This window comes from Enhydra lutris, unplaced genomic scaffold, assembly GCF_002288905.1.
Source record: "Enhydra lutris kenyoni isolate GAN:26980312 unplaced genomic scaffold, ASM228890v2 scaffoldscaffold68, whole genome shotgun sequence".
NCBI classification, from domain to species: domain Eukaryota; kingdom Metazoa; phylum Chordata; class Mammalia; order Carnivora; family Mustelidae; genus Enhydra; species Enhydra lutris.
Genome location: NW_019154152.1, coordinates 2,327,890 through 2,342,941, shown reverse-complemented (window position 1 = coordinate 2,342,941; position 15,052 = coordinate 2,327,890). Strand labels below are relative to the sequence as shown.

The window sequence follows — 15,052 nt, the reverse complement described above, 5'->3', positions numbered from 1 at the left end:
CCAGTGGGATGCCCTTGGGTGTCGAGGCCCAGGCCACCTGCTCACACACATCCTCTCCCATGCTTGGGATCCTGACACAGGAATCCAGGTGGCAGGTTTGAGACAAGAGGTGGCAGAGGGGTGGGGGAGCTCTGGTGCCATGGCATGCGGTTGTCTCAACTTGCCTTTGACCTCCTGAGTCTAGTCTTCTTGCGACTGTCTCTGACGCCATGAGAGGGGCAGGCTGCAGGGGGACTGACGAAGCAGAGCTACAACCCCACCACTACCCAGAAAAAGAAGTCAACGTCTTGATCTTGGGGGGCCTGGAAGTGTCCAGAAGCTCAGCTCCCTCCTCCCACCACACCAGCATGAGGCCCAGCCAGGCCCGGCGCGTCCCCTGGCCATGAGGACTTTGTCAGGGCTCTGCGGTGGTGCCTGCCATTCCCACCCGCCCTGAGGTGAGCTGTGAGCAGAGGTCATGGGGTGTGTGCCGGAGCAAAGGACTGGGGGCCCCAAGCCTACTTCCCTTCCCACTTCCCTGGGTTGCTATTGGGGTTCCTAACCGAAACTTAGACTTCTCCACCCCCAACTTCGTTCAGAGAGTCTTGAGTGTAGATCCTGGTCGTGCCCAAAGTTGGAGCCCCAGGGCTGGCCTGACACAGTTCCTATCCGTGGCAAGAAGAGAGTCAAGGTCCGAGGACTAAGGCCCAAACCTGCTGCTGTTTGCAAAAGGAAAGGAGAACAAGCTGGCTGTTTGGAGGTCCGCTGAGTTGTCGGGAAGGTACCACGGGCCCCTTCCCCTCCGGTCCCTGAAGGGGGAGACCCTGCTGCTCTGCGTGTTCACCCCAGGTTCGGAGTCTGTCTGCGGACAGTGCTGCCCCGCTGTCTGGCCTTGCATCACGGCCAAGGGCTCCGCCGCAGGAGCAGTGCAGCCCTGCTGAGGCCACGAGGGAAGGGCGTGCAGCCAGGGAGGGCTGAGCCCCCACCCACCCCCATGCCCACCCCTGCTTGGCTTTACCTGAGCTGGTCTCTGCATAGAGGCTGCCCCGGGGCCAGGCTGGGCCCTTCGAACGGTGCTGCTCAGCCTGGTTCAGGACAGCGGAGTACACACAGGCCTGTGAGTACACACGTGTGCACACAAACGGGCTCCCACACTCAGCCTGGAGGTGCCTGGCAAGAGTACAGGAGGGCGGGACAGCCCTACCCGAGGCCGAGGGCTCCCCATCAATTTTCTCATTGCCTGAAGACCCTTGGAATCTAGCATTCCTGGCAGTGCACTCTGCGGCGTCACTCTCAGAAGCCCCAGGATTGCGGCTGCAGCCATTAGGCACCTGGTCCTTTATCTTTCAAAGGGGACATGTGCTGTGCAGGACTTTAGTAGGGGCTTCGCCACCTGTGCCATGCCCTGGCAGTGAATGGAGGGAACACCTGACCCAGGCCCCTTCCCAAGACCCTCCCATCCTGCTGGGGGCTGTCAGTGTCCCCTCCCTCATCACTGTCCACCTCGCAAGGGGCTGGGGAGACTGCCCTGTGCTCTGTATCCCAGAGATTTGCCTGTTTGCTGTCAGATACCCTCCCTGCCTTCCCCCTGCTCTGCTCTGTAGTGACATATACTCACTGGAAACTACATTTCCCAGGCTCCCTAGCACCTGGCTCCTGTTAGGTCTGACCAGTGGGAGGTGGAAGGTGGGATGGAGGGAGAAGCCTGGGTATTCCTCCAGCTTCTGCATCCCAGGCAGTGGCTGGGTCTTCCGCATGGTACCCACTCCTGCCTGGCAGTCCTGGCCTCTGGACTCAATAGCTCCTCCTGCCGTCCCTTCGGCCGGCGGCCTCCTGCTCTGGCTTATTCCTGGGCTGCCTCCTGATCTGCCCTTGGCTTTTCGGCTCATCCAACACCATCGTTGCTGAGTTTCCTGTATTTCTCTCTGTGGAACTTTCTGGCTTGAGTTCTATTTTCCCGATTAGATCCTGACAGACTTAGTTTCATGGCTCTTTTTAAATTTTGTTTCTTCAGAGAGAACGTGGACAAGACAGCCGAGAGAGTTTTTCCAAGCCCAGAGCCAGAAGTTGCTCTGACAGTTAGGAGCTGTGGGACCTTGGACAAATGAGCCTCAGTTTCCTAATCTGTAAAATGGACTTAACAACGATACACAGGAGAACTTGTTGCTTTGTTGTCTGCGTGGGTTCTGGGGCAGAGTAGAAGGGTCTCCAGACCTAGAGTGAAAACAGAAACAATTTCACCAGCAGAATGAGGGCCGGGGTCTTCACGCTGACAGTGTAGCAGGAGTCTGGCCTGGTGAAGGCCTTGGGTCCTCAGCATGTGAGGACAGACACTGCTGGCTCTGCCTCTGGCATAACCGCTTTCCCCAGGGAGCACTGGTAGGAGACCAAGAGTCTCGGCTCTGAGATCGCCTGCTTTTGCCTGCAGGAGGCCAGGTTGCTGCTGGATCCTTCTCCCTCCCCACCCTGCACACCTCCTCCCCAGACAGCCCCCACCCCCCACCACCGCTGCAGACCTGACGTCTCCCTATGGAAACAGAGAGCTCTGGCAAAATCTTGGACAAACCGCAGACAGGCCCAGGGGAGGCAGGGCAGGCGGGTGAGCACAGCTGGCCGCTCCCCTGGCCTGGCCGCTGACAAAGCCACTGTGTGTCCCTGCGGCGGCCGATCCGGCTGACTCACTGGGGGTCTGTGGCTGAGTTTTACTCCGGGGCACCAGGGTCTTGCACTCATGCAGTGAAGATGACAACACTGACCTTTCGGGCTCTCGGGATGTTAGGGACGCCGAGCCTGGATAAAGGCCTTGAGAATGAGTCGATGTTGCTTTCGTTGTTGCCTTGAGACTACTCCCATCGCTTGTACTGGGGCTGCTGTTCTGTGTGTGCAGACAGGAGTCCCCGGAGAATGAGAGAGGGTCTGGAAGGAGGAGCTTGAGAGGAGTGATTTACTCTGGGGCATAGCACCGAACCCCAGAGACCCAGCTATAGCCTTTGGCCCAGGCCTTGGGGAGCAGAAGGGAGGGGAGGAGGATGTCTGTCTTTGGGACTTTTTTACCTTGGTGAGGTGTTGATCAGAGAAAGTCCCAGCTTCTTTTTTTCCAAGTCTCTATCTCCCCCTGCCTCAACCCCTCCACTGATACTGGGCTCTGTGGTGAGAGACGCTGGTCCTGACCCCGCTGTCCCAAGGGCTCATGGGTCAGCCATGTCCCCACCCCTCCAGCCTGAGCCGTTACCCCATTCCACCCCCTTGGCCCTGATGGCCAGGTCAAGACTTTCTAGGAGGAGGGAGGGTACAAGCAGACCCCTGGCGTCTCCCTCACCGGTTTGCCTGGTCCCTGAGGTGGTGTCACCACAGCCTGGCCCAGCTCCCATCCACTGGCCGCAGCTGCTCTGACCCCCCGGGCTGCTCTCACTGGCCTTGCTCCCCTCTTCTACGGCCACGCATGCTCAGCCTCTCGTTCTCCTTTCCCTGGTCTCCCTCTCCCCACCTGGTGGGTCCTCCGGTCCACCTTCCACTCAGCAACCAGAGCCATCTTTCTATGAGGCCACTCCGATGACGCCAGTCTTCCGTTTCCAAACTTCTGGGCGCTGCTCTGCACGTTTCACTTTGTCCTTTAGGCCCTTACTGGTTCCACATCAAGGGGATGACGTCCCACTGGCTTCTTCCATACACTCTTCTGCCCTCCGGCCATGGAGACGTGGTTTCTGTTTCCATGAAGACGGTAGTGCTTTTCCTCATTGGTTTGGCTCACAGAGGTCCATCCCGTGGAACATCGTCTCCCCCTTCTCTGTTCAGATCCTACTCATCCTTAACCCATTAAAATGGTGCCTTCCGCCTAAGTGTTCATTGTATAGATGTCAGATCTCCCTCCCCTTTCACTTTGTCTCGCCTGACTCTTAGATGGTCTCCCTGATAAGGCAGCTGTGAATATGCCCCATCCCCCACCCCTGGGATGGGAAGAGACCCCTCAAGGCAGAGCATGGCTGATTCATCTCCAAATCCCCAGCACAGGCCTGGGTCAGAGGAGGCCACGGGGCATCTGTTGACCATACAGGTCTCTGTGCAGCCCGCTGAGGCACACACACCTGAACTCAGGTATAAGGCAGGTATAGACTAATTCTGTGTGATAAGCCTCCTGAATTGCTGGGGCTCATAGCATCTAGTGGGTCTGTGCAGTCGACGAGTAGCTCTGCTTCAAGCTGTAGGGGTCAGGGTGGTCCGGGCTCCCATGGGACTGGCTAGGCAAGGCTTCAGATATTCTCCCTGTGCCCACAGTCAGGGACCTCGGCTGCGGGGGCAGCAGCCACCTGGGACAAGCTCTTCTCATGGCAAACTAGTAAGAGTGTGGGTGCACTAGCCAAACAGCAAGGTCATTTGAAGCCACTGCTCACGTCACATCCACTCGTTTCCACTGGGCAAAGCAAGTGTCACAGCCAAGTCCCATGTCAGTTGGGCAAGGAGTCCTACCAACCACCCCTTGTAGGAAGGACTGCAAGGTCACAGAAGAAAAAGCACAGCTCTGTTATGGAGAGGGGATGAAAAACAGGAACGTAATCCAGCCCAAACTCCCAGAATAAAGGTCACACACATTGATGTCTATGGTTCTGTTCTGCTCACAGCCATACAGACGGATCCCTGTGCTCTGATGTCTTAACCTCTCTGTGCACCTGTTTTTTCATCAGCAAAATGGGGATAATAATACTTGTCTAGAAGGTTCTCTGAAGTTTAATAGACTTAATATGCCTTAAACACTTAAAACGTTTCTCCATAAAAGTGCTCAATAAAAGTCAGCTGCTCCTATTATTAATATATTATTACAGCTACTACTACAGAGCCAAGCATCCAGTTATACACCTGTTCTACCAGTGCCTCTCACACACAGCCACACCCGTGCAGAAGTGTGCAAATGCGCACGCACAAGCAAGCGTGCACGTATGCCAAGAGTGGCAAGCTGGCCACGCACTGGCGCACGTGCCTGGAGATATGTTTTGTTTGATTTGTACAATATTTTTAAAGCATGAGGCACTTCAGGTAAAAATAAAAATTTCTTGAGTTATCTTCATCGATTGTAAAGGTAGTTAGAGAGTTGCCAGCCTCCTGCTGGTGGAGGTGGGAAGAACCCAACATTTAGGGCTTAGAGACTGGGTGGCTGAGATGGAGGAGCCAGGGAGGGAGTGAGAGAACTGGGTGCCCAGAGCAGGGAGGGCTGAGGGCTGCAGCAGCGGCAGGAGGACCCCAGAGCTTGTGAATTGGACTTAGCAATAAGGAGGCCACCAAGGGCTTTGGGGGGACACAGTTTGGGAGTCATGGAGACATAGGCAGGCTTGTAGGGGACTGAGGAGTTGAGTGAGGGAAGGTGCACAGGGAAAAAGTGAGAGCAGCAGACTCTTCCAAGACGATTGGCTGGTAAGGAGGAGAAGACGAAAAAGGGATGGTTAGGGGCCAGGCATGGGAATTGGGTTAAAAATAGTTTCCTTAAAATGGGAGAGGCTTCAGCACATGCAAATACTGATGGAAAAGGTCCAGTAGACATAGACGTCAATGGCACAGGGAAGAGGAGGTGATGTTCCTTGGAGGGGGGGTTGGTGAGGAGGGAACCAAGTACAAGTGAGGTGTCAGCCATCAAAAGAAAAGACACCTGTCCCACTGTGACCAGAGAAGGGGCCACCCAGCTATTTTGTGGCCAAATGGACCTGGCCTCAGGTGGCCTGTTTTGCTCACTCATTCATTGATTCATTCAACAGGCATTCATCGAGCATCTACTCCTTACCTGGTACCATTCTAGCAAGAAAGGAAACAGACACAAATCACTGCTTATGTCCTAGTCATGGGAGAGACACAATAAACAAAAGAGAAAGTTACAGAGTTTATTAGAAGGTGAGATATGTTATGAATAAAAATAAAGAGGAACAGAGAGTGCTGAGGGCATGGGTTGCAGTTAAAATAGGGGTAGGCCTCCTGGAGAAGGTGCCATTTGACCAAAGACTTGAGGCAGTGAGTGAGCAAGGCCTGCGGGAAGCTGTCCAGGGATGGCATCTCCTAGGAAGAGGCAGGAGTGGTACACAGGGCTGAGATGGGGGGACAGTAGGGTGGCCACGTGGTCAGAGCAGACAGCAGGGCAGTAATGGGAGATGAGGTCACAGGGGACGTTGGAGGGTGTGGATCAGGGGAGCATCCTCTGACATGCATTGGACAGTTACTTGGGTGGCTGTGCTGAGAAGACTGGGGAGTGGTGGGGGGAGCATGGCAAGAAGGAAAGCAGGGAGACCCAGTGGCTGGGTCAGGGTGGTAGCAGAGGAGGTGGTGACAGGTGACTGGATTCCTGACCCACTTTGAAGGTAGAACCGGCAGGATTGGCTGATGATTTGAGTGAAGAATGAAAGAACAAGAGAAGTTAAGGATGCTGTGAAAGCGTTTGACTTGAGCAGCTGGAAGGCCAAGGTCGCCATTGACTGAGATGGGGAGGGCTGTGGGGGAGCAGGGTTGGGGAGTGGTGTGGTTGAAGAGCTCCGCTCAGACATGAGTTTGATGTGTCCACTAGACATCCATGTGGAGAGGCCAAGACAGCAATGGAATATATAAGGCTAGATTCAGAGGAAATGTCCAGGCTGGAAATACAGATGTAGGAGTGAGTCATTGTTATCTGGGGTTATTTGAAGCCAGGAGACCAAATGAGATTATCACAGGCATGAGTAAGAGAAGAGATTCAAAGACAGCCCTGGGGCCTTCCAATGTTACCAGGTTGGGGGCGGGAGGGGGGTGCAGGGAAAGGTATACCCAGCACAAAAACAAGGAGGGAAGGAGAGCAACCATTGCACAGAAGGGAGCCAGGCTGTGTTATCCTAGAAGCTGAGAGGAGAGCTGTTTCTAGAAGGAGAGAATGAACCACTGGGTCAAATGCTTCTGATGTATCAAGACAAGAATGGAGAAGTTGCCACCAGGTTTAGCAGTATGTTGGACACTGTGATTTTGACAATGGCAGTCTAGAGATTGGGCCTGGGTGGTCCCTCTGAACATTTCAGGGCCCTCCTATGGGACTAAATGAGATGTGTGTATTCATGTCCTATACACAGAGGTGCTCTAAATCCTGGGGCATCTGGTAGACTAAATGGTAGGAACAGAGGACGAAAAGGTCAGTCTTAGAGTGTCCAAGTAGACCCAAAGCCTGCTTCCCTGCCCACCTCCCCACCCCCAGCAGCCTGCCCAATCTTCTGGATGGGAAGCAGGTACCCTGTAGGGCCCATTTATTCCCATCATCTCTCTAGACCCTCTTCTCCTCCCAGCAGATGAGCCAACCTCCCCCAAGAAGCCCAAGAGTGTTCTGGAGCCAGAGCCCAGTGATATGGAAGGTGAAGCCACCTCTCTCCTGACCTCTGAGTGGACCTCAGTGAAGATCAGCCCTGGGGAGGACGTAGTTGGACAAGAGATGATGGCTGTGCGTGTCCTGGTCACCAGTGATGACAGCAGGTATGCTCAGGCTGCTGCAGGATGGGGACAGAAGAGGGATTGGACAAGAGCCACAGCATTCATGGACTAGTCTCCTCTCCACTCACTGACCATGTGACCTCTCTGTACCTTTATATTCTCATCTGTAAAATGGAGACAGTGGTATCACCTGTCTCATGGACAATCATAAGGATATAACAATTAACATACATAAAGCACGTAGAACAATGTTGGGCATATAATAAGCACTATAAGTGTTAGAAATTGCTGTTTTCTCAGAGAAGGGACAGGCTCTGGCCCCACTGTCTTCTCCCCAAAAGGCAGTTGTGATGTAAGCTGCAGCAAGGGGTGCATAGTGGGCATCACTGTCACAGTAAAATGTAAGATGGCAGTGCACGGTGATGGGGAGGCTGGGCCAGGGGCGGGAGAGGCATGAGAAGTGAAGCCCTGCTGCGCTAGATGAGTATTTCTCAGAATGCCATCCTTACCGCCATTACCAGAACTACCCAGAGTGGTCATCAGGAGTGCCAACTCCAGGCCGCCCCCGGACACTGAATTCATCCAGGAGGTCAACCAGCAAGAGGGACCAATGTCTCACTGTGTACTAGACCCTGAGGATATAGCAGTGACCTACACAAGACAAAGGCCTTGCTCTCACAGGGCTCTTGTTCAAACTGGATAGGCAGTCAGCAAACAAGAAAACAGTTAACAGGAGAAATCTCACCTTTGTTACAGGTTGAAAAATAAAACAGGAGTTTATGATAGTGACTAGTCAGCTACTTTCAATCAGGAAGCCAAGAAAGGCTTTTGTATCGGTTATCTGTTCTCATCATCATGCTGAGTAACAAAGCACCCCACAGCCACTGCTTTTTCTACTCACGATTCTGTGAGCCAGCAATTTCAGTCAGGCTCAGTCCTGCAGTTCTTCTGGTCTCAGTGGGCTCCTGTGTGTTTGGACCAGCAGGGTCCCACTTCTAGAACATGGCTAGCTGTCAGCTGGGGTGCCAGGAGGCTACTGGGCTACGGGTCTTTCATCCTCCAACAGGCAGCCTGTGCTTATTCACACGGTCCTGTGAGAAGGTACAATCACACCAAGTCTCTTGAGGTCTTGGCTGTTCTATCACATCTGCATGGTCACAAGTCCAGCCCAGATTCAAGGGGTGGGGAAATTGGCTCTGCCATTATGGGAGGAGTTGCTAAGTTCTGTTGAAAAAGGGTGTGGCTCCAGGAGGGGAATGATTGCCGGCACTCTGCAAACAATCAACCACAGCCTCCATGAGGAGGTGACGTTTAACCTAAGAATTGCTGACAAGAAGGGACAGCCATGTGAAGACAGAAGAAGTGGATCCAAGCAGTGGAGTACATAGGCCCTGCGGCAACTGTGGGCCTGATGTCTTCTAACATGGCTGGCACACAAGGAGGGGAAGAAGAGTAAGATATCATACCAGAAAGTAAGGCGGGAGTAAGGCTGAGTAAGACTGGACAAGGACTTTTAAACTTTATTCCAGGTCCTATTGAAAGCCATTAGATAATTCTTAAGTCAGAGAGTGACATCTTATTTATGATTTCCAAAGATCAGCAGGGCTTGGTACAGAAAATGCTTGGGGCAGAGGTGGGTGGGAGGGGAGGCAGGGAGGCCCAGCGGGAGCCTGTGATGCAGGTAAGAGATGAGGGACTTGGACCAAGGTTGGGAGCAGGGGAGGAGATTTGCTAATGGACTAAACGTGAAGGTGAGAGTGAGCCCAAGGGTGACTCCCAGACTTTGCGCCAGGTGCTGCATGAAAGGTACAGTCATTTCTAGAGTAGCCTTGAGGAGGACAATATTTGGGGAAAGATGCAGTTCTGTGGAGAAAATCAAGAGTTCTGTTTTGGACCTGTGGGGTTTGAGATGTCTTTGCACAGTTGTCAAACAAGCAGTAGAACAGAGAAGTTTCTGGGAGGCAGGACTAGAGACAGGATTTAGGGGCCAGTGGTACATAGAGGCTATGAAAGCCAAAGGAGTTGATGAGTCACCTGTGGAGTAAGAATGTTTCTTCAGGAAAAAAAAAAAAAAAGAGGCTATCTTCTCATAGATAAAGAAGAGCTGAGACTGGATGAGGGCCCCAGGGCATTTGAACATTCAGTGGGCAAGCAGAGAAGATGCTGGCAAAACCCAGGAAGGAGAGAAACCAAGAGAGGCTGAGTTGTGGAAGCTAAGAGAAGAAAGAAGTTTCAGGATGGAGAGTGTAGTTCACTGTTTCAGATGAGAATGGAGGAGCTGGAGGAGCGACCTCTGGTTTTTCCAATAAGAGGATCAGAAACCTGACTGGAGTAGGTGTGGGAAGAATGTGAGGGAAGAATATGGATACTGCCATGCAGACAGCTAGTCCATGAAGTCTGGAGCCTTCAGATTCTGGAACAGAGGCCTGGGAACGTACATTTTATTTTAGCAAGTCCCAGAGGTGATTCTGACACACACGTCAGCATGAGCACCTCTGCTTTGGAGTGCCCTCCGCAGTCACTGAGAAAAAAGGCAAGGCCCAGAGAAGGAAGGCCCTGCCCCAAGTCTCATACAGCCTTCTAGATCTCAGTTAGGCAGGACCATGTCCATTGTGAGAGACAGAAACCCAAAGCTAGCTTAAGTAACAAAGCAAATACTTTGACTCCTCTGGCTGGGAAGTCCAAGGGTAGTCCTCTCTCCAGGCAAGGCTGGAACCCAGAACTCAAGTAGCCACTCTCTGCTGTTGCCTCTTTGCACGTCGGATTTACAAGCATCCACAAGGAGGCTATATCCATCCACATGTGGAACTCCTGGTTACAGAGGGCCTCAGCCTACGACCATCTGTCCATGTCCATGTCCCAAGGTCTCAAGGTAAACCTCCAGTGGGTACTACTACCTCTGGGACCCATCGGTGAAGAGCCCTGGGATACTGTGACGGGCAGGTTTGGGCCCTGGGATGGGTGGAGAGTCCACCAGAGCACAGAGATGGATAAGGAGCAGTGGCCCAGTGGAAAGATGCATGCTGACTTACATACACAAACAGTAAATAGTCACAGCCCTATAGGTTGGCGCCTCCCCAGGCCCCCAGGGGACTGTGCCTGTGCTGTCCCTGCTGCTGAGGACACACCACTTCCACTTCTCTGCCACGCGAATTCCGGCCCATCATTCAAGGCCCAGCTTCCAGACTCCCCCTCCAGCCCCGAAGCCTTTTTCCTCCCATCCGTTCCCATAGGACACAAGCAGCACTCAAATGCCTAACATTCTAGGACCAGGTCCTAAATGATAAGCTCATTTTGCCCCAGAGAGCTGAGGAGTCACGCTGAAGGATGGCTGAAGGCAGGTAGACCAGCCGTCCCACAAGCATGTCAACATATGTTCGTGGGGCTTTGTTCTCCTGCTTGGATCCATGCCAGTACTTGTTTGCTAGGGCTCCGGAAAGTGCCACGGACCGGGTGGCTTGAACAACAGAGATGTGCTTTCTCACAGTTCTAGAAGCTGGGAGTCCGAGATCAAGTGCTGGCACAGCTGGTTCCTTCTGAGAGCCACGAGGGGATAGGATCTGTTCCAGGCCTCTCTCCTCAGTTTGTCGATGGCTGACCCCGTGTTCATAGGATGTTTTCTTCTATGCCTGTCCAAATGTCCTCTTCTTGTAAGGACACCATCCCTGTTGGATTAGGGCTCACCCTAATGACCTCATTTTAACTCAGTTACCTCCTTAAAGCCCCAATCTCCAAATGCAATCACCTTCTGAGGTCCTAGGTGTTCTGACTTCATATGAATTTTGGGGAGCACAGTTCAGCCCATAACAAAGCCTGTGGCTGGGCTTGGGGTGCAGAGGTGACAAAACCACTCTTGCTGCCCCAGAGTGCCGAGGTCTGTGGGAGGCAGTGACAGGCAGGGCACAGTGGGGTGTGGGATGTGACCTGCAGGGCTCCCCACTCACTCACCCTGTGCTTCCTCCTTCCAGCTCCGAGGCAGAGCCAGACTGCCCCGGCAGTGAGGCTTCCAGTGCCCAACCCCATGAGAAGAGCCCCCGGTGGCCAGAACCCCCGCCCCTCCCGGAGCCCCTCACCAGGCACAGCTCTCTGAGAGAGGCCTTGACCAGGAAAGTCTCGCCACGGTGCCCTGAGGAGTCACAAGCTGTGCACGGTGAGCAGGGAGCTTGCCTGGGTGGGGGCCAGGCTTGCTTGATCCTGGCAAATGGGGAGGGAACGGAGACTCCCCACAGCCAGTTTTTCATCACAGAGGATCCAGTGACAGGTCCAGCCCTCAGGCTTAGGGGCAGCAGGGCTGGGGTGTAAGTGGGAGTAACCCAGGCCCAGCCTTCTTCTCTCAGAGAAGCTTTGGAATCTCAAGTGGGCAGGGGGCAGAGGGGCTGACTGGCTGTTGTGTGTCCCAGGCTGGCGGAGATAAGGGGACTCCAGCACCCTCTTGCCTGGGACAGTCTCCTCTTTGCATATCTCCTTAGGGGCCCATCTGGTGTTCTGTAGCCCAGTAGGGAAGGATGGGGCTTAGCTGCCATTGAACCACAGGCAGCCAGGAGCAGCACAGGGCATTAGCCATGCTTGGAACATGTGGAATGCCCTAGAAGTTTACACAGTAATAAATGCACTTCTACTAAGCACCTTTAGCAGCTGAGGGTTTTCCCATACGTGGCCCCATTCATCCTCAGGACGACCCTGTGGGGTAAGTAAGCTCACCCTTTTACCCGTGAGCAAACAGACCGTGTTTTCCCTAAGTCTCACAGCTGGTAAACTGTGTGGCCCAGGGCCAAGGGCCTCCACACCCTAAAAAGTTGTCTTTAGCAGCCAGTTTTTTAAAATAAAGGTGGCCTTGAATGTTTTGACTTGGTCAACAGCAGCTTGTGAGCTCGGGGTGGAAAGAAGCAGAAGAACAGAAACTTGCCACCTTGGGCACCAGCGGCCTTGGCTGCCCTGGGACAGCCAGGACTCAGCTTGTCTTGCACATCCCTCTGGTGGCAGAGAGCAGAATTTCCACCCGAACCTAGGGTTGGTTTCCTAGGAAAACCAGGGCTGAGGCAGGCCTCTTGGAAACTCTGGATTTACCTTCCTTGTGAACTTTCAAAAAAAAGGGGACAATCGTCATCCGAACATATTTGCTCAATAGCATTGTGGTGTGGTCTGGAAGGGCTTAGCATGGCCAGTGAACAGAACACAGCACCCTGCCCGGCTGGGGCAGCCTGCCTCTGTCTGCTCAGGCTTGGCCTCTGTCTCCCTGGGCTCCAGCTTCCTCATTTACAGATATGAAGCCTGCCTGCCTTCCATTCCTTCCCTCCATTTCTCCTTGCTCCTCAATAAATAGGGGATCTTAGGCAATTTACAAGAAAGACATAAAACAAAATTCTACATCTCTCTCTCTCTCTCTCTAAAAGATAAATCCTCAAGATCAGGGTTAACCAAATGATTTTAGGAGGTAGAAACCTCAGAGAGGCAGACCGTGGTCCTAAGCAGTTGCTCTAGGGGAATCATAAATTTGATCCTGAGTTTTCTGGCAGCCAGCGTTAAAAACGAAACACAATCATTGTTCTCACTGTTCATGAGAAAAACAACATATTGGTTTGTGGCAAGTTCCAGATCTGGTAGCCCTTTCCCTAGTGCTTTGTGTCAAACAGACAGCACTGGGAGACGCTTGAGTTCACGTCCTGGGTGAGGCTGTCTCGTGCGGCATCCCTGCCTGGCTGGTGAGGGCATCACGACCACACACGACTCAGTAAGAGGAGTTCTTCCAGGGGGATGGGGCTGGGTCAAGACAACAAGGCAGTGTGGCTGAAGACTTTTGTTTCTAAGAGTCCAGCTTAATTCCAGGATAAAATACAGAGTAGACAGAGACGTGGACAGACTGCGTGACTTTCAAGCGAACTTTTGTTGATTTCACCGTCACACATCACGTTTTTGATCATTGCTAGACAGACCCCACTGTAAAGGTTAAAACCTCCAGCACGGTCTCAGAGCTGTGTTTTGTGTGGCTGGTTATGATAAATCGGTTACTTTACCAGATCATATAGGGTTGATCACTCACCACAGTTTTCACTTGAGTAAATGGCTCAGAGCTGAGCCGAGGGAATGCCGGACCAGGCCAACCTGCTTTAAGAAGATTCCTGGTTTGCACACCCGTGCTCACCCGGCATTATTTACAGTTGCCAAAGGGGGAAGTGGTGAGTGGATAAACAGATTGGGCGACATCCATATAATGAACTGTTATTCAGTGTTAGAAAGGAAGGAAGCTCTGACTTATGGTCCAATGTGGATGAACCTTGCAGACATGATGCTGAGTGAAGTAAGCCGGACACGCAAGCCAGAACACGCATTACCTGATTCCACGTCTGTGTGGCACCTGGAATAGTCAAATTCATAGAGAGAGTCAAATGGTGATGACAGGGGCAGGGGGTAGGAAAGTGGGGGGTTAGATTCGTGGATACAGAGTTTCAGTTTGGGATGAAGAAGTAGTTCTGGAGGTGGAGAGTGGTGACAGTTGAACAACAGTGTGAATGATCTTACGGCACCGAGCTCGCCTCTAACATGGCAAAAATGGTACCTTTTGTGTTACATAGTGTTTCTCCACGATTTAGGGAAAGACTTCTGGGACTACCTCGGCTCATCGAGGAAGCTACTGTATCCCTAAGGTTCTTTAGTACAGAGCATCCCCAAGAGGATGGCCTGAAGTTTAAGCCCTGTGTTATCGGGACTCAGTGGAAAAGGTTCAGTAATGCTCCCCCAAAACACCTAGTTCAGTGGATCTTTGAGATCTCGCCTAAAAGGCAGATACGTAGGTTCCTACCTACAGAGATTCCGATCTGGTGGGTCTAGTGTGGAGCCAAGTATGTGCGTTTTACGGAAGCGCCCCGTCTGCTCCCATGCAGGGGAGCCACATCCTACACTTCAGGGATCACAGGAGAGCAGCTTCCGAGAGGGCCTGTCTGCGTCACTTTGTTGTGACGTGCACACTGAAACAATTAGATGAATCAATCGCGTGGGTTTGGGGCGTAAATCAGTTAGAGTTGGGGGGTGGACTGCCCCCATCTTATTCTGCTTTAGAAAAATCGGTATTTCTCCATTTTTTTTTTCCTGGCAATAATTTGACAACAGGGATGGTCCGATGACCTACAGGGCATGCTGCTAGTTTGTAACAATAAAACAATATTATTATTATCATTAACACCATATGGCAAGATACTTACCCCTTACTCCTTTTGTAGTGGGTCATGCAGTAAGAGCTCCAAAAGCGCTCCCTAAAAATAAATATAAATAAAATATAAGATGAAAAAGGGAACCGGGCTTGCTTTATGCTGCTCAAAACAACTGGATCGAATCATTGCTACCCACCCTGTTGTTCCTATTGTGGTTAAAAATGTGCACATGTGTGTCCTATAAACACCAGCGATGGAAAATCGCTTGTGAATTTTAGCCAATTTTAATAAGTTCCATTCCACAAAGTGAAAAGGCTGAGGAGAAGCAATAAAATAGGAGCCTGAAGCTGCCTTCTACATTTCTCAGGAAATTTCTCCACCAGCAGACGGAGGGGCTGTAGTAATGGTTGGCAGGAGGTAGCTTTCCCAGAGGCCCGCCTGCGCCTGCTGCACATTGTCCAGCCAGGCTGACCCTGCCCTGCACCTGCAGAAGGGAGAAA

The 15,052-nt window shown here is 52.4% G+C and overlaps 1 protein-coding gene across 1 annotated transcript in view; it reads left to right on the top strand.

Moving 5' to 3' along the window:
* Window positions 1-15,052, top strand: part of LOC111159507 (F-actin-methionine sulfoxide oxidase MICAL2-like) — a 185,313-nt gene that overhangs the window by 114,371 nt on the left and 55,890 nt on the right. The window contains exons 20-21 of the mRNA XM_022522030.1: window positions 7,266-7,446; window positions 11,373-11,554. Coding sequence (XP_022377738.1) covers window positions 7,266-7,446; window positions 11,373-11,554 — 363 coding nt within the window. The remainder of the gene's footprint in view (window positions 1-7,265; window positions 7,447-11,372; window positions 11,555-15,052) is intronic.